At 32.3% G+C, this 27,755-nt stretch overlaps 1 protein-coding gene across 1 annotated transcript; it reads left to right on the top strand.

Annotated features, from left to right (window-relative positions):
• The first annotated feature begins 4 nt into the window (after positions 1-4).
• Positions 5-19,023, top strand: LOC142241882 (adenosine kinase-like). The gene is made up of 4 exons (XM_075313722.1): positions 5-572; positions 790-948; positions 1,018-1,173; positions 18,000-19,023. The coding sequence occupies exons 1-4, from the start codon at positions 406-408 to the stop codon at positions 18,715-18,717; spliced, it is 1,200 nt and encodes a 399-aa protein (XP_075169837.1). The 5' UTR covers positions 5-405; the 3' UTR covers positions 18,718-19,023.
• The last annotated feature ends 8,732 nt before the right edge of the window (positions 19,024-27,755 follow it).

The following is a 27,755-nucleotide window of genomic DNA, read 5'->3' as shown; positions in this document are numbered from 1 at the left end:
CAGAAAGGTTGCCGTAGTTGTCATCGGGTAAACAATTCCGCGCGGTATTCGAAAAACATTGAATGGCAAGGAAAATGAAAAATTAATTCTGCTGTGTCAGCAGTTTCATAAATTAAAGCAAGTGTCGCGTGTTTTCAATCTCGTGCATGTGAAAAATTGTTATCATTGGAAAAAACGTCATATTCCCTAGAGAGAGACTCGCACTTAAAAAAATTATAAAAAAAATGTCATAAGGAAATTTTCGATAGAGACGACATTGAGATTATCGATTAAACACAATAACTAACTGCCACTAACCGTTACTACAATTTCCGGTTAATTCCACTCGTTGATTTAAACCATTCGGAAAATCCCAAATTCGTTTTAAGCACAATTGCGAAAACTCAAAAATCACTCCGAAAATAAATGCTAATCGGTGGTTGTGGTGCAGCTGTTAAGTCACATTTTTATAATTATCCAAGACGGCGGGAATTCCACAGAATCTTCAGAATGGACTACTTACAGAGTCTGTACAATCGCATAATGGGCATCACTGGGCAGGAGTTTGGAACCTTTTCATCCAATGATTCTTTGTAAGTTTTTTTTTTTTTTTGCTTTAATTCGTACACATCTGAGTTGCCCTAGTTGTGATTTTACGCAGAAAATGATGTAATAAACACAAAACAGCAGCAACCAAAAGAATATCTTTTGTTTGAGGGTTCTTCTCTTTTGTTGTTGTTGGTTTGTGTTGAGTATGCCCTCGTATTGGCCATTTCATTTCATTCTGCGTCTGTTATGTTTTTTTTTTAGACCACGGAAAGTCGTTGCCTTTGGCAATGTGTTGCTTGACCAGACAGCCCATTTGACAGACACACAACTATTGGAACGTTATAAATTGTCTTTGAACACCAGAGGAGAATTGGATGTTGAGACCTTAACAAAGGTTACAGCCGAGGCCACAATCGATAAGTGAGTATTTATAAAGTTCTTGATGTTATTGCGATTCACTTGACACAAAAAAACCCTTCTTTTTTGTAGTGATTGTCAGGAGCCCCATTTGGGTGGTTCAGCTTTAAACACAGTGCGTATTCTTAAACGATTAGGAACTGAGCCAATGTTTTTTGGAGCCGTCGGAGATGATAAACATTCCGAGACAGTGGAGGATTTGCTGAAAAAAGATGGCATTGAAGATATGTAAGTTAATGTTAAATGGAATTCTATTAAAAAATATCGACTAGTTTTAAATACACTGAGGCCAAACATTTCATGTCCTGAAAATACGAATGCGAATTTTGCTTATCATAGAAGACGCATTTCTCTAATAAAAAGTTGACCTTGTCAAAAAAAAAAATAAACTTCAATGATGTCGTCTTGTCCTCATAGTTAAGTGATTCGGCTTAAATTGTGGTGTCTTAACATGAAAGAAAATTTTGTTTGACTATGATCATCTGTAAAATACTTCAAAATTAATGAAATTGTCTTTAGATTTGTTGACCTTTTATATTTTTACTACAAAGCAAAAAAAAAAACATTCAAAACTATGAGATATTCTTCAGGACTTTATTTTAAAGGCGATTTTTAGTTGAAACACAACATAATTTCTATTTAAAGTCTAGTCTGAATTTGGAAAGTTAAGATGTCGTTAAAACGGTTTTAAAGGATTCTGATATAACATAAAGAAAGACAGAAAAAATGAAAACAATCAAATTTTACTCCTACACAGAAAAAATTAACTAACGCTAAATTTATCTTATTTTTATTGCAAAAAATTGTCTGCTTGTAGTTAAATTTTATCTTTTTAAGTATGCCTCAAACATTTTATAAATTAAACGTAGGTATAAAGTTCAATGACTGTACCATAAGTTCTATATGAACCAGAGCAAAAGAAAATTTTCGTACGATTCCAAAACAAGTAAGAATGAACTACTGTTTGGTTTAAATGGTCATAATTTGCGGCCCCCGATTTTCTTCTTTACTTTCAGTTCATTTTTCTTCTATGAAAAGATATAATTTCGTGAACTGCAGTTAACAAGTACAACAGGGCCTTAAATTTTCCACTTTGTGGAAATTTCAAAATGTGGAGTACAATTTAGTTTTATCAACTACGCAAAACTCAAATTTAAAAGATAATTATGTCTTAAAATTACCCTTACTTCAATTCTCGGCATCTTTGGCTCGGAATCAATACACTTATAGAAAAAAAGTCTGCTAAAAACAGCAGTCGATGTCTGCTGTTATATTTTTGTACTTCAGGGCGTAATGAACAACAATTTTTAAAATTTATAGGTTATAAAATTTTCCCCAAAGCCTATTTAAGAACCAATAGTAGTTTTTGGTATATTTGCACTGTAATATACTTACAAGCTCCTAAATACGATCAGCAAACATTTTGTTTGCTGTTATGCCTCAATTCGATAAATATTCAGATTTTTGGTCAAATACTATAGATATTCATAAAATATTTCAGCAAACAGTGGCTGCTGTCCCTTTTTCAGCAGACTTTCTGCTGTTTTAGCAGATTTTTCTGCTGTCCCTACTAACAAATTTCTTTGGGTGTACCAAAATAATTAGTGTAAAGACAAAATCTTTGTAAGCTTATTTTCAGTGTACACCGTCCTTCCATTCGTACAGCGCTGCTTTTAGAACCAAATTTAGTGCTTTTTGATTTCCAAAAAGCACCAAATTTGCCTTTTTAGTGCCTTTAAAAAAACATCAACTTGGTACTTTCTGGCGTTTTCATTTAGTGCTTTTGGTGCCGTTTTCAATTTGAAGAGTATTGAGTTTGATTGACGACATCGTTTCATACAAAAATTCTGATTAGACTATCAAAAGTTTAAGAATTAAGAAATAGACTCCCTCCAACTATTAATATTTCCAAATTTATTTTCTCCTCTGAAAAAAAAAACATATTTTGAAATTTGAAAGTCATTACTGATCAAAATGATTTTCAATGAAAGTAAAATAAGCATTAACAAGTATAAAGCTGTACACTTGGATAGATAAAATTAAAAATGCTTCAAATCAAATCAATACCAAAAAGTTATCAAATACATCTTTGGAAGTTTTTTTAGTAGTACATTCAAGTTTAACTGGCTGGAGTAGTTTTTATCGTGGGAACTGGTATGTTAGAATTTATAATATATTTATTTTGTGCCCTGCGCGAGTTGGCATCACTGATTCGTATAGCATTCATACAAAAATATCCCCATAGTTGTATTATAGAGCCTTTTCTTGTACTTACAGCCAATTTCTCATATCCGAAACGAATGCTTTCGTTCGACTAGGATGCCCAAAACAGCTGAATTTATAAAGGAAAATCAGCTGTTTTTGGCATTTCATTCGAACGAAAGCGTTCGCTTCGGATATGATAAATTGGCTGTTAAACAAAAACAATTAGTTTAAAAATCCAATATTCGTACATAATCGGCTTTAGTACCTAAACTTTATTTTATTTCCTGTTCCCATATCCCATAGGTAAGTTTCTTTTCACCCAAAAAGAAAGTGAACCAACCATGAAAGAAAATGTAGGATTATTTTCGAAAATTAAAACTACAATATATTACCACACTGATAAAAATATTGACCTAATATGAGAGATTAAATATTAGGATATGCAATTTATACAATAATAAGAACGAATTTCTTTAAAAAAAGGAATCCACACAAAGTTAGCTATCTTTACAACTTCTTCTTTAAATTTAGGGCATGAATCTTTGAAGTTTACCTCCGTTGAAGTTGTTTGTCTTTGAAGTAAAGAAAAACATTTTTGATTTAAAGAAATAATCTTTAAACGAACTGATATATTGTGTGTTTGAACTAAAGACATGACCTATAGGCCATGATTTTTTTGAAGATTTTGCACCTTTAGTTTAATTTTTTTTTTATTTTTGGAAAGTGATAATGACAATTCGTATTCTAATTCTTATTTTATTTGACCTAGATTTAAAGCTAAGTAGCTCCTTAAAAATGTCCTTTTTTATAGAATGAGCATATTTGACTCGGAATCAATATACAAATTTTTGAGGTCAAGTAAACTTTGAGTGTAGAAAAATTATACACAATTTTTACAGCAAATTATAAAGTGACTTGCCTTTCAAAATAGAAGAACCACATTAAATTTGATTTTACTCGCAAGAGTCGCATTCGTATTTTAGGGACAAGAAATCTATTTTCTCACGATAATATTTTTCAGTATGATTTTCCCTCCAGTGTGGTTTCAAATTCTATTTTTATTGGGTCGTTATATAAGTTCGTTGAGTTTTTCTACAAGAGATACCCATTCTCCGAGATTCTACACTGAAAAAAATATTTACGTAATATTAAAGATTACGCAATCTAAATTTTAGGATGCACAATTTACAAATTACAAATTTTTTTTATTAAATTTAGGTCACAAATTTTGGAAATATCTCTGAACTAAGGCACATTTTCCTTGAAGTAAAGAAACACATTTTTTATTTATTTATTAAACTTATAGTAAATATAAAAATAATAGAGAATAATCTAGCATTAGCTACTTAAATTAACTAAAATATTGAATTTTTAAATTTAAGGTAAAAGCGCTTCAAATATAGGCTAATACTTATTGTGAGGATTAATCTTTGGTTTACATTTTTTTTTTGGAATTATGAAAACATTTTGTTTGGATTTTTAAAGTGTCATTTGTTTGTACGTGAATAGCATTATGAAGAGAATGAAAATTTGATAAATGGAATCTCTATCATAATTTTAATTTTATTGATCCTAGATTTAAAGTAACATACACTCAAAAAAAAGTGAACTCTCTATTTCACTAAAGCCATATTAACTTTATATTAGTTCATAGAATCATTATGTTTGGAAAAAGTTTATTTTAGTCAAATAATTTTTTGCGTATGTTAGTTAAATGAAATAAAAAACGGGGAAAAGTTATACACAAATAAAGCATAAAGATTTCCTAATTTCGTATTTCTTACAAAATAGTTCATTATTTCTTTAAATTTGTAAATTTTACCAAAAATGTGTCCATCGTGAACTTCGTATGTCACTAAAGACATTCTTGCAATTTTGAACTCCAAGATTTCTCTTAAAACTACAAAATTTTCTTTAACTACTGAAAAAATTTAGTTATGTCTAATAAATTTTCTTGAATTTGTCGAAAAATATTTACTTATTTTTGCCATATCGGAGTGATGCCAGCGCTTGTAATACCGTTTCGTTAAAATTTTCTAAAAAAGTTCCAAATTTTCTAAAATTAATCGAAAGTTATCTTTCCTGGTGGGTTCACTGTTTTTTCAGTGTAGGTCGCTAAAAAATGTCTTTATTTTAAAGAAGCCGCATCTTTGGCTCGGAATCAATACCAAAATCCTTAAGGGAAGGTCAACTAAATCCAACTAAACTTTTTTGAGTGTAGGTAAAAGCAATTGATTGAATGTGGCGAAAAATTGTCAGTGCAGATATGTTTATTTTTGGGTTATTGAACTTAGCTAACCATTTGTGAGAATTAGACATATATAAGCCCACTTCTCCGTACACACACTGAAAAAAATATTGTCGTGAGGTCAAAGATTTCATGTCTTTAAAATACGAATGCAAATTTTGCTTACCATTGAAGACACATTTCTCTAATATAAAGTTTTTTGACCTCGTTGAAAGATAGTTGTAAACAATTCAGAATCATATACATAATTATTAAATGTATAACTGAGCCTCTAAATGCCTTAATGGCGCTGAGGCCATACTAAGAAATTTGTAAATTTATAACGTTTTAATAAAATAAAATAAAAAAAATAATAATTACTGCGTGCGGCAGCGTTGCCAATTTAGCTTTTTTCCCGCGAGATTTGGCTTTTTTTGAAGACGTTTAGCGGGGAGAAAATGCATTTAGCTTTTAGCTTTTTTTCTGGCTTTTTTTCATGACCTTTTTAGCTATTTTTGGGTTTTTTTATTTTCGACATGTTTCTATTGAAATATGGATAAATCGGCGTTTTTATCTAAGCCTTGCTGCAAGTATAAGGGTTTCCACATATTTCAAACTCAAACACCTTGTTGTAAAGTTTTTTCATTATATACATAAAAGTTATCGTAAACTTTAAATCTACTATTACCATACAAATTTGTTAGATAAACTGTCAGTAAATTATTGGGAATATTATCATTTGACTCGTTTATCCTTTTTATGTTATTATAATATTCTAAAGTTATTACGATATTACTAAATTAAAATAGTAGATGTGAATGCTTTGTGCACTGAAAAAATATTGTCGTCTCCTTAAAATACGAACGCGAATTTTGGTTATAATAGCATTTGTGAATTTCTTTTATATAAACTGTTTTCCTTGTCCAAAAGACGATAAAGTCGTTTTGTCCTTATAATTAAGTGATTCAACTTAAAATGGGTATGTTTTCATGAAAGAAGGAAGAATTAATGAAATAGTCTTTAAATGTGAGGAGTTTTTGCATCTTAACCACAAACCAAAATAGCGTTCAAAAATAGAAGATGTTTTTCAACACTTTATTTTAAAAACGTATATATACAATAATTTCTACTTGAAGTCGAGTCTGAATTTGGAAATTTAAGTTGGCGTTAGCACGTTTTTAAAGCACTTTGATAGCTCATGAAGAAAAGGAAAATGTTTTTACTGGGAAATGTAAACTATAGGTATTTTCTACAATTTAAATAAAAGTAATGTATTTCGAATTTTTCACAATTTCAAATCCAAACTAAACTTTTTATTTAAAAAAATGACAAATCATTTTTTTACCAAATCCAAAGAATGCTTAGATCATTTAATATTTTAAAATAACAAGTAAATAAAATAGAGGTGTTGGGAAGGTAGCTCCCACAAAACGAAGGACTTCCAGTAAAAAATTTGTGATAGTAATCAAAATGTATCGAATACGCAAACAGAGCTAATATGCCTTAGATATTGTTACAGTCTCACAGAAGTGGAATTAAAATGAAAATAATATGCATTGTAAGTGAAATAAAGCCTTTAAGTTTGTTAAATTTCAATCAAAAATGTGACTTTTGATACAAAAAAATTTAGCTTTTTTTCTAGCTATTTTTTTTAGCATTTTTTAGCTTTTTTAGCTATTTTTTTTTTGGGCAAATCTAGCGGTTTTTGGTGAAACAATTCTGGCAACGCTGGCGTGCGGCAAACTTATCGAAATAATGCACAGTGGTCGGTGCTATATGCAGTTAGCGGCCAAAAATACTTCCAGTATAGCTATCATCGTGAAACTTCGGACACGGCTTTATAATTATGTCAGGACTATTTAATGATAAAATGGGATTGATTGATGACATTTTGATATAGCCCCCCATATAGACAGGTCTCCCGATTTTACTTCTTGGGCTTCTAGAAACTGTATTTTCTATCAGACTTGGCTGAAAATTGAAATCTAAAGGTATATTAGGACCAAAAGTACATGCCTGGTTCCAAAGATTTTGTCTTTACTTTAAAAATTTTGGTATTGATTCCGAGCCAAAGAAGCGGAGAATTCAAGTAAGGATACTTTTAAGACACAATTCTCTTTTAAATTTGGGTTTTGTATACTTGCTTCTAGGAAGCAAATTTTAATTTTTCGCTTTTTCAACATTTTTTCTTCTTATGCTATCAAAGTCCCTTAAAAACGAGTTAACGACAACTTTATTTTCCAAATTTAGACTCGACTTCCATTAGAAATTATGCTATGTTTCAAGTAAAAAAACGTCTTTAAAATAAAGTGTTGAAAAACATGTCCTAGATTTGAACGATTTTTTGTTTTGTAGTCAAAATGCAAAAAGACAACATTTAAAGACAATTTCATTAATTTTAAAAAATTTTTCTGAATTATTAAAGTCAAGCTGACCTTAGCACAAACATTTTTTCTTTCATGTTATGATACCCATTTTTAAGCGAAATCACTTAATTATAAGAACAATACGACTTCATTGAAAAGTTTATCGACTTTTGGGCAAGGAAAAAGACTTTATATTAGAGAAATGCGTCTTCTATGCTAAGCAAAATTTGCATTCGTATTTTAAAGACATGAAATCTTTGACCTCATGACAATATTTTTTTCAGTGTAGGTGTGCTAAAAATGGTGTGTATCGGTCCATGTTTTGGTATAGCGCCCATATAGACCGATCTCCCAAATTTACTTCTTGGGCTTCTAGGAACCCTAGTGTCTATCCGATTATAGGAGTGCCAAAAATGGAGTGCCAAAAATGGTGTCTATCGTGCCAAAAATGGTGTCTATCGTTCCATGTATTTATATAGCCCACATATAGAACGATATCCTGATTTTACTTCTTGGGCTTCTAGAAATCGTATTTTCTATCCGATTTGCCTTAAACATGAAATACAGAGGAATTTTAGGACCACAAATAGGTGTGGAGAAAATGATGGTTATAGGTTCTTGTGTTGGTATAGCCCCTATATATACCAATCTTCCGATTTTATTTTTTGGGCTTCTTGAAAACGTACTTTCTATCCGATTTGCCTAAATTTAAAATCTAGAATAAAGCCGATAGCCTTAGTTGCTAGTGCTTAATTTTCTTTTTATTTATTGTAATTTAATTATAATAAATATGGAAATAAATAAATTAAAATCTAGAACTATTTTAAGATCACAAATAGACGTAACGGAAATGATGTGAATCAGCCCATGTGTTGGTATAGACCGATCTCACTATTTTACTCCAAGGGCAGTAGTTTTTATCCGATTTTCATGAAGTTGTAAAACAAGATTGTTTTGAAAATTCACCCTATTTTCATCGATATATTTTGAACCACTTAACTTATCATAGATCTTATTATACACGTTTGTTCGATATCTCAATACCTTGCATTCAAGTACAAACAACGATATAATCGGACATTTCTAGCTCGAGGTATAATTTGTTTAGCGAAAAAAGTCAGAAAAACTAAAAATAACGGGATATCTCATAAAAAATTGTTTAACCTTCATTTTCAAATTCAGCAGATCAAAATACATAAGAAAAGTCATCAAATGTACATTTTCAGTGTAAGCTAGTGTTAACAAACACCACATAAAAATTCATATTTGGATATAAAGAAACAAGACCACTTCGGTATTAGCAAGGCCGTAATAATTTTCCAGTGAAATTTTTGTAAAAAGTACCTTTCCGCTCAAAAAATACCTTTTTTGTACTTTCTTAAAAATTGTATTTTCCATCCCTGAGTAACTGGCAAATTGACCAAAATTTTAAAAGAATATGCACGTTTGGAAATATCTCTTTATTGCACTCTCCAAGTGCTTCCATCGCTGAATTAGGCAGGTTCTTTTCGCAGGTTTTGCGCCATTTCATTTACGCATGTGTGTTTGGCTATTTCGTTGTTGTTGCTATGGCTAAACAAAGCGAGTCATGTTCACAAAAAGAACAACAAACACACATAAAAAGCAGAAAGACATTTTCCAAAAATGAAATTTGTGGTGCGAGAACAAAAACAATTTGTTTTTTCGGCCGTCGTTTGACGGACTTTTCAACTAGTATTCTATGATTTGTGCAAGTTTTATAGGTAAGCGTTTTTCAAAATAAAACCTGCAGCTCTTCTTCAACATCTTCGATAAGATTTTTCTATGCAGCTAAAAATATATATATGTTTTTATAAAAATATTCATTCATTTCGGGGGGGGTTTGATCCCCCTAATCCCCCCCCCCTGAATACGGCCTTGGGTATTAGGGACATAACACAAAGGGGGGCAAAAGAAAGCAGCTGATTTTTATCAATTTGGAATCTTGAAATATTAACTAATAAACCAAAAAAAATCCCATTGGAGACTGCAGGGGGGAATACAACTAAAACTCTACATAATATTTACATATAAGAACGAACGAACACGAAACAATGAGACTGACAAAAATAGATTTTATAACAAATTTAAAACAATTTTTACACACTTTTTTATTTTAAAATATAGTTAATATCATTTAATTTAATATTCATTTCGATTTATTTCGATATATATATATATTTTTTTTTTCTTTTATTTGTATTTATTTAAAAGTGCACATAATTTTATACTTTTTCACACTTCAAAAACCAACTGCTTACTTGCTCTCTCTTTTGAAGCCGTTCTTAAAGAGTACAGATGGAATAAAAAAAAACAAATACACATTGTAAAACCTTGTTGCCTAAGAAACAGTGATGCCACACTTCTTGACAAATTTCTAACTTTATTATTTTTTTGCCAAAGGGATCGACCACTGAGTAATGTAAGCCCCCCAATATATCTGTCGCGGTATCTATTCCATCTGTCAAACCTGAAAATAAAGAATTTGTGTGCCTGTATATGTAAATTTGAAGTATGGACCTGAGCTCCGATTTTACTTCAATACAAATAACTGATTCAACGTAAATTGACTACGAGACCTCTTTGTTAAATAATATTTACTCTAGTTTCCTTTCTTCCCTTTTTGTGGAATGGGTCAACATTACTTTTTCCCAAATCTAAAAAAATTCCTTGCTGGCAAGCGTTTCACCTCAAATGAAGATACAATTACAGTTGTAAACCACTATTTTGAAGACCTTGAGGAAAACTATTTTAATCAAGGGATAGCATTGCTAAAAAAGCGTTGGACTAAGTGTATTGAAGTTTCAGGAGATTATATTGAAAAATAAAAATATTTTTGAAAAATTAACTATTCTCTTTCATTGATAGGCTAAGAAGTTTCCGAACCGCCCTCGTATATCTTTATAACTTTCAAGGTTTTAACTTATCAGTAGTATGTGGCATCAAAAAATATTTAAATTTTTTACAGTAGATTTTATCTTGAATTCTTTACACTTGAAATCCTATGACTAAATCTAATATTTTACTCTTTATGGGAGTAACCTGTATCACAGACATAACCTCCAGGAAATGTATGTTCCAACTGAATTACTATGAAAGCAACGAGGGGAAATTTGTGTGATAATATGAGCAAAGAGCAGAGTATTACAAAAGTGTGGGTTTTATGAAAAAAAAACAGTTCCGCTTTGTAGATTTTTGTTTTTACAAATTTGAACAGACACCAGCAACTGTTTTCGTAGGTGTTATATCATTTCTAATGGTAGGTGATGTCGCACTATTTTTAACAAATTAGTAAGTACTCTGCTTTTGGACTTTAGCTTGAAGATAAATGTTCTTAATGAGTTCGTAAACATTAGTCATCTAGCCTTGCATTTGGTATGAATTATTTGAAGCGCCGTATAGACGCGAAATGCATCTACATTTTAAACTCTAATAAAAGTATGACATGTATAGCAAATTTTAATACGCATAATTAGTCTTTGTAAACAGAGTAACTTTCCCCACTTTTATTGGATTATTAGAGTGGATAGTGTCATATTACGAACGAAAAAAACTTTACCCCTTGCAAACAAAAAGTCTGTCAATGAGTGGGATGTGATTAGTATTGTCCTACTACTACCTTGTATATCTGCACTGGAAAAATATTATCGTAAAACCTAAGATTTCGTGTCCTCAAAATGCGAGGAAATTTTCCTACTTCAACGTTTTTACGGTATGAAGTTCGCAAAATTGGAATTTTCAAATAGAATTGCGCTTTAAATGCAAAATCCATAATGTAAATAAGACGAGTTTGAATTTGGAATTTTAAGTGGCGGTTAACATATTTTCACAGAAGATTAGGTTAGGTATAGTGACAGCCCGATATTTCAGTCTTACTTAGACTATGCAATCCATTGTGATACAACTTCTCTCGCACCTGGTTTTTATAGTGGTTTCACCATTGCGGTGAGACCAAGGCCGTATTCAGGGGGGGGATGAGGGGGATCAAACCCCCCCCGAAATGAATGAATATTTTTATATAAATAAATATATATTTTTAGCTGCATAGAAAAATCTTATCGAAGATGTTGAAGGAAAGCTGAAGGTTTTATTTTGAAAACGCTTACCTATAAAACTTGCACAAATCCTAGAATACTAGTTGAAAAGCCCGTCAGACGACGGTCGAAAAAAACAAATTGTTTTTGTTCTCGCACCACAAATTTCATTTTTGGAAAATGTATTTCTGCTTTTTATGTGTGTTTCTTGTTCATTTTGTGAATATGACTCGCTTTGTTTGGCCATAGCAACAACAACGAAACAGCCAAACACACATGTGTAAATGAAATGGCGCAAAACCTGCGAAAAGAACCTGCCTAATTCAGCGATGGAAGCACTTGGAAAGTGCAATAAAGAGATATTTCCAAACGTGCATATTCTTTTAAAAATTTTGGTCACTTTGCCAGTTACTCAGGGATGGAAAATACAATTTTTAAGAAAGTACAAAAAAGGTATTTTTTGAGCGGAAAGGTACTTTTTACTAAATTTCAACAAAAATTTCACTGGAAGATTATTGTCAAGAGACTGAATTTTAAAGAAAAGAAAATTTTGAAAACATTTTCTATATAAATAAAATTTTGCAAAAATTTTCTATAGCCGGCTATTATACAAAAACCTTTTATTTCGCAAGGTTCAAGTGTGGTTTATTGTTGGGTTTAATGAACTGCCTGAATTTATTCTTATAATTGGTTGATAGTTTTGCTGCAAGTAGGGGATGCTGATGAGGAATGTGGTAATTCCGAAACGTGCGTCCATTCAACCATCTTGCAGTCTATAGGGCGTTGCCCAAATAAATTTGACAAACATTCTTTTCCTCTGTTGGTTAAGCTACACTTATAGTTTAGTCAATGTATGGTTTTAAGCTGCAATAAAAAACAACAACAATGCTTAAAGAACAAAACCAACAATAACAAAACAAAACGAAGGGAAATAAAATTTTGCAAAAAAATTCTATAGAAAAAAAATTTTGCAAAATTTTTTCTATAGAAATAAAGTCTTCCAAAAATTTCCTATAGACAAAATTTTTACAAAATTTTCAATTGAAATAAAATTTTGACAAAATTATCTATAAAAATAAAATTTTGCAAAAATTCTATATAGAAATAAAATTTAGACAACATTTTCTACCGAAATAAAAAATTGATAATATAGAATCGCATTATTTTTTCGACTAAAACATTCCTGAAGTTCAATAAAATCCTGTTTTTGACTATATCTTTTACAAAATCGAGATTTTCTTCCCACATGAACATGTCTGTTTTGTCATATTTGTAAAAGACTATTAGCAAATAAGGTTGACAAAGACTTTCTCAAAATATTAAAATATTTTGTCAAAGCTATTGTACCATAAATCTGATATCGACTCAAAAATGTCTACACAAAAGGTACTAAATCATTCGCGGAGGTACTACGGTACTGACCGGGGTGAAAAAGTATTGAAACAAGTACTTTAGTACTGCATTTTCCATCCCTGCAGTTACTACGTGCTCATCCGAACGTTCATTTTCAAAAATGAAGAGATTAAAGACGTATCTTAGAAGTTCGACTGGCGAGAGTAGACTCAATGGATTGGCATTAATGTCGGTTCATCGCCGAATAAATGTGCCGACTGAAGAAGTCATTGATTTATTTGCTGCCCAAAAAGCCCGTCGACTCAATTTAATATTATAAAAATATTGTATACATACCTTTGCATAAATAAAATTTTCTACACATGAGATTATATGAATATTTTTTTTTAAAGTTGAACCCCCCCCCCCCCCCCCCCCGAATTAAAATCCTGGCTACGGCCTTGGGTGAGACCACTTGGAGAAGCTTTGAAATAATCAGAAATGTCACCAGTGTTACTGAGAGGAGATAATCAAAATAGTTCGACAATAAAATTAAGCGTGATATAAGCAGCAACGTTAACTCAGGTTCTCCAACTCCAGGGGATTTAAAATTATTTTATCACACCCAGCTCCATTTATGACTATATTTATATTCATAGATTTTGTCTACAATTATCAATTTTAAGGCCTACTAAATTGTATAGTTGATTCCATTCAAGACTAGGCGTTGTCTCCCTTAGAAATGAATTTATTGCAATGTATAAAATTACTCATGGTCATTATTTTGTTTTGCAAAAAATTCTGTGCTCACATCAAACTAAATATTGATATATTTTATGTTAGTGTTTGATAGCAAATATGTATTTAATGGATATGAACATGTATATTTACTATAAATATTTTTGCTTAAGCACTTTGTGGGAAACAAAGAAAATTAACAGATACCTGTCATGCATGCACACCCTCTGATAACAATATTTAAAGACTGTGTCATGGAACATTGATATTTTACTGATGTTTTTAATCTTGAAGACAACTTCATTCAAATTTTCTTGTTGACCCTTCAAGGTTAATAACGGGAAATAGAGTATTTTTTTAAGAATGCGCAACGATCACCCAGACAACTTAATCGTTGAAGGTTTTTAGGGAAATGAATAAGAGATTTACACAATATTAAAGGCAAAATTCTTCAAAATAAAGCAATTTTAATTAAAAGAAAGTGCATATATATTTGTTTTAATAATGCAACCAATTATTGTTTTCCATAAAGTATATATACCGTAGGACGCGGTGAAATTCTGGGTTGATATGTTATAGTGATGCTCACCCGCCTGTCTGTACAAATTACTTTAACTTCCGAACGGAACAAGCTATCGTCTTGAAACTTGGTGTTACAAATGGACCATCGGATATAGCCGACATATAAATCGATTCCCAAATTTGACTTCTGAAGCCTCTTGAAAGAGAAAATTTCATCCGATCCGGTTCCAATTAGGTATCCAAAGAATTTGACCTTACCTTACGGATTTAGGTATCGATTCCGAGTCAAAGATGCGGCTTCTTTAAAATAGAGACATTTTATAGGCACCTCTCTGGCTTTATATCTTGGATCAATAAAATTAGGATATAGATCTGATTTATCAAATGTTCATTCTCTTAATTCCAAAAAAAATTCTCAAAATAAGTCCTAGCCTATATTTGAAGCGTTTTTATCTTAAATCTAAAAAATCAATATTTCAGTTAAGGACGATTCCTTTAAATCAAAACAGTGTTTCTTTACTTTAAGGAAAATTCGACTTAGTTCAAAGCCATGCGACTTTAACGCAGGGACGGAAATTTCCAAAATTTAATATAAAATTTTTTGAATCAAAGATTATAAACTTAAAATGTCTTTATTTCAAAGAAATTTGCCCTTAAAATATTAAGTAAATTGAATATCCTAAAATTTAGGTTGCGAAATCTTTAATGCTACGTAAATGGTTTTTGTACCCACCACCATAGATTGGTGAGGGGGGAGAAATTCTAAAACGATATAACCATGTCTGTCTGTCCGTCTGTCTGTCTGTTGTAATCACGCTATAGTCTTCAATAATGAAGCAATCGTGCTGAAATTTTGCACAAACTCGTCTTTTGTCTGCAGGCAGGTCAGGTTCGAAGATTGGCTATATCGGTCCAGGGTTTGATATAGTCCCCATATAAACCGACCTCCCGATTTGGGGTCTTGGGCTTATAGAAACCGTAGTTTTTATCCAATTTGCCTGATATTGGAAATCTAGAATTATTTTCGGACCATAAAGAGGTATGCCAAAAAATTGTGAGTATCGGCCCATGTTTTGGTATAGCCCCCATATAGACCGATCTCCCGATTTTACTTCTTGTGCTTCTAGAATCCGCAGTTTTTATCCAATTTACCTAAAATTGGAAATCTAGAGGTACGTTAGAACCATAAAGAGGTGTCCCAAAAATGGTGAGCATTGGTCCATGGTTTGGTATGGTCCCCATATAGACCGATTTCCCGATTTTACTTCTTGGGCTTCTAGAATCTGCAGTTTTTATCCAATTTACCTGAAATTGGAACTATAGAGGTACGTTAGAACAAAAAAGAGTTGTGCCAAAAATGGCGAGCATTGGCCCATGATTTGGTATGGTCCCCATATAAACCGAACTCCCAATTTGGGGTCTTAGTCTTATAGAAACCGTAGTTTTTATCCAATATGCCTGAAATTGAAAATCTAGAGGTATTTTAGGACCATAAAGAAGTGTGCCGAAAATGGTGAGTATCGGTCCATGTTTTGGTATAGTCGCCATATAGACCGATTTCCCGATTTTACTTCTTGTGCTTATAGAAACCGTAGGTTTCATCCAATTTGCCTGAATTTGGAAATCTAAAGGTATTTTCGGACCATAAAGAGGTGTGCCGAAAATGGCGAGTATCGGTTCATGTTTTGGTATAGCCCCCATATAGACCGATCTCCCGATTTTACTTCTTGGGCTTCTAGAATCCGAAGTTTGTATCCAATTTGCCTGAAATTGGAAATCTAGAGGTATTTTCGAACCGTAAAGAGGTGTGCCGAAAACTGTGAGTATCGGTCCATGTTTTAGTATAGCCCCCATAAGAACGATGTCCCGATTTAACTCCTTGGGTTTCTAGAAACCGTAGGTTTCATCCAATTTGCCTGAATTTGGAAATCTAGAGATATTTTCGGACCATAAAGAGGTGTACCAAAAATTGTGAGTATCGGCCCATGTTTTGGTATGGTCCCCATATAAACCCAACTCCCGATTTTACTTCTTGGGCTTCTAGAATCCGCAGTTTTTATCCAATTTGCCTGAAATTGAAAATCTAGAGGTATTTTCGGACCGTAAAGAGGTGTGCCGAAAACTGTGAGTATCGGTCCATGTTTTAGTATAGCCCCCATAAGAACGATGTCCCGATTTAACTCCTTGGGTTTCTAGAAACCGTAGTGTTTATCCGATTTGCTTGTAATTGTAAATATTCTGGTATTTTAGGCTCACAAAAACGGGTATCGGATTTAGTTTTTATCGGTCCATATAGACAGATTTCACTTCTTGGAGGTATAGAAGGCGCACTGATCATGAAAATTGCTTGAAACTCAATGTAAAATTTCCAGATATTAATTCTCAGGTAAAAATCTACAGATTTAAGATTTCAAATCAAGACGTTTTTGTTATAATTTTCTTGCACACTTACAAGAGATGTTAATGATTCCTCTCAAAATCAAACAAAAATGGTTTTTATAAATCCAGAATCTGATATAGTCTTCATAGTTAAAATCTTTAAATTTATGTTCGGGAAGTGTACTGGTTGAACTACTCTGCTTTATCTGTCATCAAACCCCCTGGAATTTCAAAGGAAACCCTAATATTTGATTCATGGTGGTGGGTATTTAAGATTCGACCCGGCCGAACTTACTGCTGTATATACTTGTTTCAATGTAGTTCCTCCTAGAAGCGAAAATTTCATACGATCCGCTTGAAATTTGGTGTACGATGCCAGTCTATGTCCTCTAACTGCAGTGCGATTCAGAATTATGGTATATAGACTTTTCTATACAAACCCATCAAGAATTAAAGTAGTTAATCTGCCTTAGATGTTTTAAAAACACCTTGGCAGGTTTCGTTATTTTAAGGAACATTTTCCTTACTTCAAAGATATGCGAATTTAACAGAGGGATACGAATTTCAAAGATTCGTGTCCTAATTTTAAGAAGGAATTTTTTAATGCGACGATTATAAACTTTGTTTTAATGAAATTTTCTTTATTGTACAGAAATTTGTCCTTAATATTGTGAAACTTGCGTGACCTAGAATTTAGGTTTCAAAATCATTCATATTAGGCCAATATGAATTTCACTTTGTCTTTACTTCAATTGATAGGCCCATCTTGCAGGGCATTTAATCTGAGGTCAGGTCTTCTAATTGTTTATTTCTCAAGCGTTGCAAAATATCTTCAGACCTGGGTTATCATCAATCCACCCCAATATACAATAAATCCATTTATGACGTTTTTACTTATCTATCTTTAGCAAATTGTCCCAGTTTTAATTTATGCAATAAATTTACATAGCTTTTCCTTAGTATTTGTTTTTTGTAAATACGAATAATATTGTTGTAATTAGCTTAATAATTTTATTGTTTTGTACTCTGAAGGGGAAATTAAATGTAATTCTCTGTTGGCAACTTGGAAGCGAGTATAGAACAATATGAATAAAATATATAATTTTTACTCATAATTATACAAAAACTATACATTAGCTTTAATCATAACGATATTTAGTTTGCTACTTAAAATTTAATAATTAATTTGTGTTTTTTTTCTATTTCTTTCCTGCCCTGTATTGGCCGTGACAGTAATTATAGATTGCAAAAAGTAGCCAATGCACCTACTGGCCGTTGCATTTGCTTGGTGCACAAGGATGCACTGGCTTTGTATGCCAATATTGCAGCATCATCGAAATTTTCAGAAGACTTTCTCAGACAAATCGAAGAGGAGGAAAAGGCTTTCTTCCTGCGTAATGCTGGTAACAAACAAATCTTCTATATAGAGGGCTTCTTTGTACCTCACCGCGAGGAGGTGGTGACATATGTAGTCCGCAACTACATACGCGGACGTAGACGCCTGGCTGTGAATCTCAGTGCAACGTACATTGTAAAAAAGAACTATCATCTCATGCTGTACCTGGCCAACAATGCCTTTTTCCTCTTTGGCAACAAAGATGAATTCGAAACATTCCGTGAATGTTGGGGAGCAGAGAGTATCGACGATATGGCTGTGGAACTTATGAAGCATAGTCAAACGCCCAAAATACTGGTGATGACACAGGGTGGTAAAGGTGTGACGCTGATCACCAACTATCAAGATGAATTGTCACCACCGGGTGAGGTGACTTTTGAGAATTTCAATGTACCACGAGTTAACAACATTGTCGACACTACTGGTTGTGGTGATGCCTTTGTAGCTGCCTTCCTCCATGCCTGGTTGGAGAAGCGCTCATTGAGTGAATGCGTCCGGGTGGCCAGTGATGTTGCAGCCAAAGTGGCCACACAAGTTGGTTGTAATTTACCCTAAATCTAAGGCTGATATTAATGCTGTAGACGTTTTTTTTGTACTTTTATTTTAACTTATTTTTGCAACATTTTACATTGATTTTATTAATAAAAATTATTTATATAATTTATTATTATTATAATGATGATGATGATGATCAACATACATACATACACAAATGCTTCTACTCGTATTATGTGTCGTCCAACGGCACAATTTTTTTAGAAATCTCAAAGCAATTGTCATATTTCCTCATTTTACTTTATTCCATTGTATTGCAATTACATTAGATTAATAAAACGATTTGTTTATATTTTATAAAAGAAATTTTGTTGCAATGTGTTTGTTGTACATATTAACAAGTACACACTCAAAAAAATCGCTTCTCTAACATATGTTCCGAACATATTTTGCAGGAAGCACATATATTATTGGATACTGCCGAAACATTAATATGTTTGTTTTATGTGAACATATTATATGTTTGGAAGCATTTTGAGCCCAAAAATATTATATGGTTGGAAGAATTTTCTCCTAAGAAGATTGTGCTCATTCCCTCACATAATTTTCACTTCCACGAATTTTTTTAGTTCTTGGCACCTTTTTCTGTAATACAAATAATGTTGAAGAAATTATTCAATTTTATAAATTTTACCTTTCGAACGGAGAATCGAACCGAGGACCATACAGTTTGTAAGCCAACAAACTATCCACTGGGCTACGTAGCTGTTATTGTCACCAGTAGACAATTATCGTTGTAAGTTACATTTATATAGCATAGTTTGCAGCGCCCACGAGCCCATGCAAACATAACATTATTTAACAGAAACATACATTTGTTGGCCACGTGGAGCAGTAGTTAGCATGTCTGCCTTGCATGCAAAGGGTCGTGGGTTCAATCCCTGTTCCGACCGAATACCAATTTTTTTAATTTACCCATTTATATTTATACTATATCAAATTTTTATAACGAAACTTCGAATGTGGGTTATTAAAGATTTACAGTCAGAAACAGTGCTTGATATATTCGAAATGGACTGAGCTTTTGGATAAAATATTATATTTTTATTTCAAAAATAACAATTTTGTAACAAAAAACTGTTTTTGGTATAAAAGTTTGAAATTTTGGAAGGAATTCAAAAACTCTAACAAAAGAAGAACGTGGAGTCGAGTATAAACATACATAAATAATTTTATAATATACACATAAATTTATTTAGGCGTGAACAGTTTTTTACTAGCATTTAACACAATTTTAAATGCATTTAATACTTATCGTGTTTTGTACTTAATTTCATTTTTTCTTTAATAATTGATTTGAAAGAAAATAAACTTTTTCAATTGTTTTAGCTGCAAAACTCGAACTTAATGCCCGCTTTTATATTTGAAGGTGTCCGTCAACTCCTCTTGGACTACATATTAATAAAGAGGAACTAAACTTTGTTTTTATACATTTGTTTTTTTTTTTTTTTTGTTTTTATACATGTTTAATTTTTCACTATTTCCTCCTTTTTTCATTTTACTGTCCCAACTCTAAAAAGAGTATAGTGCCCTTTTGTTATTTTATGAAGATCCCTTTGTAATTTTTGTATATTTTCCACCGTTTTTTTAATTTCCTTGGCCTGAATATTTTGACTTACTCCTCGTACGTTCCGATTTCTTTTAACCCTTTCGACCCTAAGGTTGCCTGTTGGCAACTTTTTGTGTTTGAGACTCACATCGTTGTTTTTATTTTTGTTCATAAAACTGTAACGGTATCGAAAGCTACAAGTGTTTTCTTCAAGTTGAATGAAAAGTCAGCTAATTTGGTTGTCAATTAGCAAAAAAATTTTCATTAATACGCACGTACCTCAAGAAAAAAATATTTGCGAATTTAAAAAGAGGTTTTTATACATGTGACTTTTTTCAAAAATTACAACTAAAATGTTGAAAGTTTTTTATTAAATCTATTGTAGTACATGTCAAATAAAATATTTCTGGAAGTCAAATCTTAGAATTGCATAAAAACAACAGATGAGAAATTTTTAAAATTGAAAAGTTGCCTGTGGGCAACTTTGGGCAATTGTGGTAGTAAAATTACATATTTTTGAACATAAGGCCTGGAGAAAAAATGTTTGAAAAACAATGATTTTGAAAAAATTTTGAACTTCAATTGGGATGTCCCATTGACGAGAAATGCGGCGATGATGTGGAAAACATATCTGCAGTGCAGTGGGGAATTTGGAAGGAATCGTAAAAAAGGAGGAAGCCACTTCTTGGCAACATACTAGTGGATTAGCACGAATATTGATGCTTTATAATACTTTGGTTTTATACACCGCCAGTTAAATTGACATGGGTTAAAAACAAAAAAAAACAAAAGATTTTCGTGGGTCATGCGTGATTCACGCGAAGCCGTGAATGAAATTTAAACGAAATCTCGTGAATATGCGTGAACGGGATTAAAGAAAAATGTGTGACGCGTGAGCGTGAGTAAAAATCAAATTGTGTTCGTGATTGTGAGTGAGTAAACTTTCTCCGAAATCACGCTCCCGATAAAAATGTACTTTCACGATCCAACCCACCTTCACGATCCAACTCACGCTCAAGATAAAATTCGCGTTAACGATAAAATTCATGTACTCGATAAAATTCACACTCACGGTAAAACAGACACAAAAAGTCACAATCACGAACAAATTCAAGTTCACGATTAAATTCAAGCTCACCGATTTTAATCGCCCTTACTTATTTAATCACGCTTAAGATTTCAATAGCGTGAGTCACGAGAAATTTCGTTAATTACCAGAATTTTATTGAGCCACGAAAATTGTCGTGTTCCGAAAATATTCGTGACTCACGAGATTTGTCGTGAATTACGAAAATTGTCTTGAATCGTGCGAAAGCGTGAGACATAAACGTTGTTCATGTGTGATCGTGCGCGAGTATGACTTTTCATTTCGTGAATTCCTACCCACATGGCGTGCGTGAGTACAAATATTTCTTCGTGAATGTGTTTGAGCGTGATTGAAATTCCACTCACGCGCATCTACACTGAAAAAAATATTGTCTTGAGGTCAAAGATTTCATGTCTTTAAAATACGAATACAAATTTTGCTTAGCATAGAAGACGCATTTCTCTAAAATAAAGTTATTTTCCTTGTTCAAAAATCGATAAACTTTTCAATGAAGTCGTATTGTCCTTATAATTAAGTGATTTGACTTAAAAATGGGTATCTTAAAATGAAAGAAAAAATTTATAGGCTAAGGTCAACTTGACTTTAATAATTCAGAAAAATTCTTTAAATTTAATGAAATTGTCTTCAAATTTGTTGTCTTTTTGCATCTTGACTACAAAGCAAAAAATCGTTCAAATATAGGACATGTTTTTCAAAACTTTATTTTAAAGAAGTTTTTTACTTCAAACATAGCATAATTCCTACTGGAAGTCGAGTCCTAATTTGGAAAATAAAGTTGCCGTTAACTCGGTTTTAAAGGACTTTGATAGCATATGAAGAAAAAAAGCTGAGAAAGCGAAAACTTAAAATTTGCTTCCTAGAAGCAAGTACACAAAACCTAAATATAAAAGATAATTGTGTCTTAAAAGTATCCTTACTTGTATTCTCCGCTTCTTTGGCTGGGAATCAATACCAAATTTTTTAAAGTAAAGACAAAATCTTTGGAACCGAGTATGCTTTTTTTTCAGTGTAAGTATATATTTACTGTAAAATAACAAAAAAACTTAACAAAAATCCAATAAAACGTAATACGTCTATCATTACAAAACAAACTATTTTGTAGTCACAATTGCCTAAAGTTGCCCACAGGCAACATTCTCTACCGCCTAAACGAATGGGAGTGGCGACCCGAAATTTTGGCTAGACGCTTCTTAAATGACTTCAACACAATTAAAAGTAAAAAAAAAAAAATTTAGCGATACCTATAAAAATTCGGGGTCGAAAGGGTTAACGAACCAAGAAAAAAAATTGTGCCCATAATGCCAAAATGATAAACAAAACACATGTCCACACATACAAAAAAATGCCTCTCTCAAGGCGAAAACACATACTGTGTTTTTTATACCCTCCATCATAGGATGGGGGTATATTAACTTTGTCATTCCGTTTGTAACACACCGAAATATTGCTCTAAGACCCCATAAAGTATATATATTCTGGGTCGTGGTGAAATTCTGAGTCGATCTAAGCATGTCCGTCCGTCCGTCCGTCTGTTGAAATCACGCTAACTTCCGAACGAAACAAGCTATCGACTTGAAACTTGGCACAAGTGGTTGTTATCGATGTAGGTCGGATGGTATTGAAAATGGGCCATATCGGTCCACTTTTACGTATAGCCCCCATATAAACGGACACACAAATTTGGCTTGCAGAGCCTCTAAGAGAAGCAAATTTCATCCGATCCTGCTGAATTTAGTGCATGGTGTCAGCATATGATATCTAACAACCATGCAAAAATTCGTCCACATCGATCCATAATTATATATAGCCCCCGTATAAACCGATCTCCAAATTTGGCTGGAGATCGGATGTACCAAATATCATCCGATCTGGCTGATATTTGGTACATGGTGTCAGCATATGATCTCTAACAGCTATGTAAAAATTGGTCCACATTGGTCAATAATTATATATAGCACACATCGGTCCATAATTATATATAGCCCCCATATAAACCGATCACCAGATTTGAGCCTCTTCGGATGAAGACCAAACTTCATCTGATTCAGTTGAAATTTGGTACGTGGTGTTAATATATAGCCTCAAACATCCATGCCAAAATTGGTCGAAATCGGTCCATAATTACCCAGCAAAAAAATTTGGAAGTTCTTCTAAAGGCACAACTTTAAAAACACTTCCTGAAGATGCACTACCAATGATGTTCTTTATTTTAACTACCCAGGAAGTTCTTTTAATTAAATTTTTTATAACATGGTTTTTTCATACTTTTAATGGGTAATTTTAACTTTTTTTGTTTCAAATAGGTTAAAAACAGAGTAAGAATTCATAAAATGGTACAAATCATTTAAATTTTGCCGAAAAAAATGCTAAATCCAATCTGAAAAAATTGTGAATTTTTGAAAATATTTGAGGACAAACGTTTCCGACAAGCGTTAGAATCCATTAAAAATTATAAAAAATTATAAAAATTATTTATTTGACAAAATATCACAGAATTTTTTAATTTACATCCAAAACATTGAATTCGGATCACACCTAAAGAGTGATGCAAATTCAATGCAACAGCTGTTGAAATGGAGGACTTCCGTCCTATGACAAGCCCATGTTAAATTCATCGCTTCTGCGTCAATTTTGCAACACTTCCGGATCCAAAGAGAACATTTTCATCCCTTTTTTGGCGACGCTTGTTTTGCTGGGTATATATAGCCCCCATATAAACATATCCCCACATTTGACCTCCGGAGCCCCTTGGAAGAGCAAAATTTATCCGATTCGGTTGAAATTTGGTACGTGATGTTAGTATATGGATTCAACAACCTTGCCAAAACTGGTCCATATCAGTCCATAATTATATATAGTCCCCATATAAACCGATCCCGAGATTTGGTTTGGGAGCCTCTTGGACGAGCAAATTTCATCCGAGTCACTTGAAATTTGGTTCATTGTGCTAGTACATGGCCGTTAATAACCATGCCTAACTAGGTCCATATCGGTCTATAGTTATATATATGCCTCAGATAAATCGATCCCCAATCACATAAAAATTGGTCCATATCAAGTTCATAATTGTGTATAGCCCCAATATAAGCGACCCCCATACTTCAATTCTGGGTCACTACGTACCGTGCAAAAGTCCATATCGATTCGTAATTGTTTGTGGACTTACCTATACATACCTTTTTTGTCTAGTACACCCAGAAAAAAGTGACCCCTTCTTTAAGTTAAAATGAACTCATTGTGAAGAAAGTTGAACTTCGTATAGCGCCAAAGACATTTTTATTTTTTTTTTGAACGATGTGATTTTCGTAGAAATTAGGTAGAATGCATTTCATATATTAGTTAACATTTTTCTATATTTATGTATCACTATACTACAGAATGAAAAAATTTAACTGAATTGAATTCATATATGGATTGATTTTATTGAACTTTTTGCATTCATTTGCACAAATCTTACATATTTGTGGTAAACCTTTTACTTCAAAATTAGAACTGCTTACCTTCGTTTTTAAATACAATTTATTTATTTATATAAGCAATTTTTTTTTCTATAAAGTACATGTTTTATTAAAATATTAAATATACTTATTTAACAGCATCGACTGGCATTGAAATATTAGTTTATTATTCCAATATTTCCAAATTCCATGTAAAGTTATCAACTGTAAACCGCATTTTTCTTCTTCTTGTACCTTTCAATTTTAATAAGTTGCTTCCTAACGATTTTGTCCTCCTTTTACAATTTCAATACCTACAAATATAAAAAATCATAAACCAATTTTTTCACAAATGGTTAGCGTCCCTGAATATTACCTGATAATTGAAGACGAATTAAGGGTTTGTTACTCTTCTGGTATTTTCTCACTAATTTAAAATAACAAATATTTTATATATTTTATTTGTTAGTTATTATATTATTTTACTAAATTATTTTTTAACTATCTCTCCATATATCATAACAACACGATTCCAATTAAAAAAGTAACCCACGCGCAAACATATCGATTACATTGATGACAGGTATCGATTACAGGCAGATAAAAGAAATATAGGAACATTTCCTATATTCTAACAAGTGTGTTTCCTTAAGTTTTGAAAGGATTGAATACTTCTTAGTACGAATGAACTAATATATTTTCTATGCCAAGTGTTATTCGCATGTATGATAAGCTTTCTATAATAAAGGAAGTCAGAATTATCATTTTATAGGAAATTTTACTAAATTTGAGGAAACTTGGTTTTAATTCGGTTTTTGTTTATTTTTTCGAATGCTTTGTTATCAGTGAATAAAATTTTCTTTTTCAGTAGTAAATTCTTATCCCCAGCGAAGAAAACAGTATTAGTTAAATTCCATGCCTTATTCTAGTTAATGAACTATTCCTAACTGCTTTCAGTTCAGGATTTTTTACTGAAACAAGTAAATTTTATTATTTCACACAAAAATTTACCTTAATGGAAATAAAATGGCTAAGCTAAATTGATGAACATTTTTTCCTTTAGTTTAGAAGGCACTTTTTTCTGGGTGTATATACCACGTATGGACTTACTCACAATTTAGAAAACGATATTAAGATGTTTTAAGATACCACAACCAAAGATGTAAATTGTAAAGATTAATTATTTGGAAATTTCCAGTTGGGATAATTTAAACCTAGATGTCGTTCTGTTTTGTAAACAACAGCAACATTTTATTCCAGACGAAACGTATGAGTGAAAAAGAAATGCAGAGTTGCATGCTAATTAATTGTCGAAGATATACTGGACAAAGTGTGTATGCAAATAATATGTCAATTAGAAAGATTTTTGTAAATCTTTATTCACCAGAGTTTGTGCTCCAAATTCTAGAACATTATTATTGGACAGAACTGCATCTTTAGCTTAATTTCCCGGTTACTTTATTGCAGTACTATATTTAGCTTCGAGATATATAAAGCAAAATGCTTAATGTGTTCGATCAAGTTCAATCAAGTTTTACAAAAATAAAAAGATTTTATTGTTTGTTTGAAAACAATAAAATCTTTATGCCTCAAAATGGTGTTTTGCTAATATTGGATATTACCAGTCTCATTAGCTTTTAGTTGCTTTATTTTGTTTGATGTTAACTTAGTCCTACTATATAGCGTATTTAGTTTGAAATTATAGACAATTAAAATTAAGTATAAGTAAATATGTAGGTTTAACATTGTATACGGTAATACCAAAATAAACAAGTATATACAGCACTAAGTTCGGCCGGGCCGAATCTTAAATACCCACCGCCATGAACCAAATATTAGGGTTTCCTTTGAAATTTCAGGAGGGATTGAGGACTTGAGGACACTTCCCGAAGATAAATTTAAAGATTTCACCTATGAGGACTATATCAGATTCTGGATTTATAAGAACCATTTTTGTTTGAGTTTTAGAGGAATCATTAACATCTCTTGTAAGTGTGCAAGAAAATTATAAAATAACGTCTTGCTTTGAAATCTTAAATCTGTAGATTTTCACCCGAGAAGTATTTGAAATCTGAAAATTTTACATTGAGTTTCAAGCAATTTTCATGATCAGTGCGCCTTCTATACCCTCAAGAAATGAAGTCGGTCTATATGGAGGCATTACCAAAAGTTTTTGGGAGCCTAAAATAATATTTACAATTTCAGGCAAATCGGATAAAAACTACGGATTCTAGAAACCCAAGAAGTAAAATCGGGATATCGGTCTATATGGGGGCTATACCAAAACATGGACCGAAACTCACCATTTTCGGCACACCTCTTTATGGTCCTAAAATACCACTAGATTTTCAGACAAATTGGATAAAAACTACGGTTTCTATAAGCCCAAGACCCCAAATCGGGAGGTCGTTTTATATGGGGACCACATCAAAACATGGACCGATACTCACAACTTTTTGGCACACGTATTTGTGGTCCTACAATACCTCTAGATTTCCAATTTCAGGTAAATTGAATAAAAACTGCGGTTTCTATAAGCCCAAGAAGTAAAATCGGGAGATCGGTCTATATGGGGGCTATACCAAAATATGGACTATATCAGATTCTGGATTTATAAGAACCATTTTTGTTTGAGTTTTAGAGGAATCATTAACATCTCTTGTAAGTGTGCAAGAAAATTATAAAATAACGTCTTGCTTTGAAATCTTAAATCTGTAGATTTTCACCCGAGAAGTATCTGAAATCTGAAAATTTTACATTGAGTTTCAAGCAATTTTCATGATCAGTGCGCCTTCTATACCCTCAAGAAATGAAGTCGGTCTATATGGAGGCATTACCAAAAGTTTTTGGGAGCCTAAAATAATATTTACAATTTCAGGCAAATCGCATAAAAACTACGGATTCTAGAAACCCAAGAAGTAAAATCGGGATATCGGTCTATATG

This window comes from Haematobia irritans, chromosome 5 (assembly GCF_050003625.1).
Source record: "Haematobia irritans isolate KBUSLIRL chromosome 5, ASM5000362v1, whole genome shotgun sequence".
NCBI classification, from domain to species: Eukaryota; Metazoa; Arthropoda; class Insecta; order Diptera; family Muscidae; genus Haematobia; species Haematobia irritans.
Note: the sequence above shows the minus strand (reverse complement) of the source record. Positions and strands in the feature narration are given on the sequence as shown.

Coding starts and splice junctions, on each gene's coding strand:
- LOC142241882 (XM_075313722.1), top strand. CDS start 406: ATGCTAATCGGTGGTTGTGGTGCAGCTGTTAAGTCACATTTTTATAAT. Junction 573..789: donor TTTTCATCCAATGATTCTTT/GTAAGTTTTTTT, acceptor TTTTTTTTTTAG/ACCACGGAAAGTCGTTGCCT. Junction 949..1,017: donor GCCGAGGCCACAATCGATAA/GTGAGTATTTAT, acceptor TCTTTTTTGTAG/TGATTGTCAGGAGCCCCATT.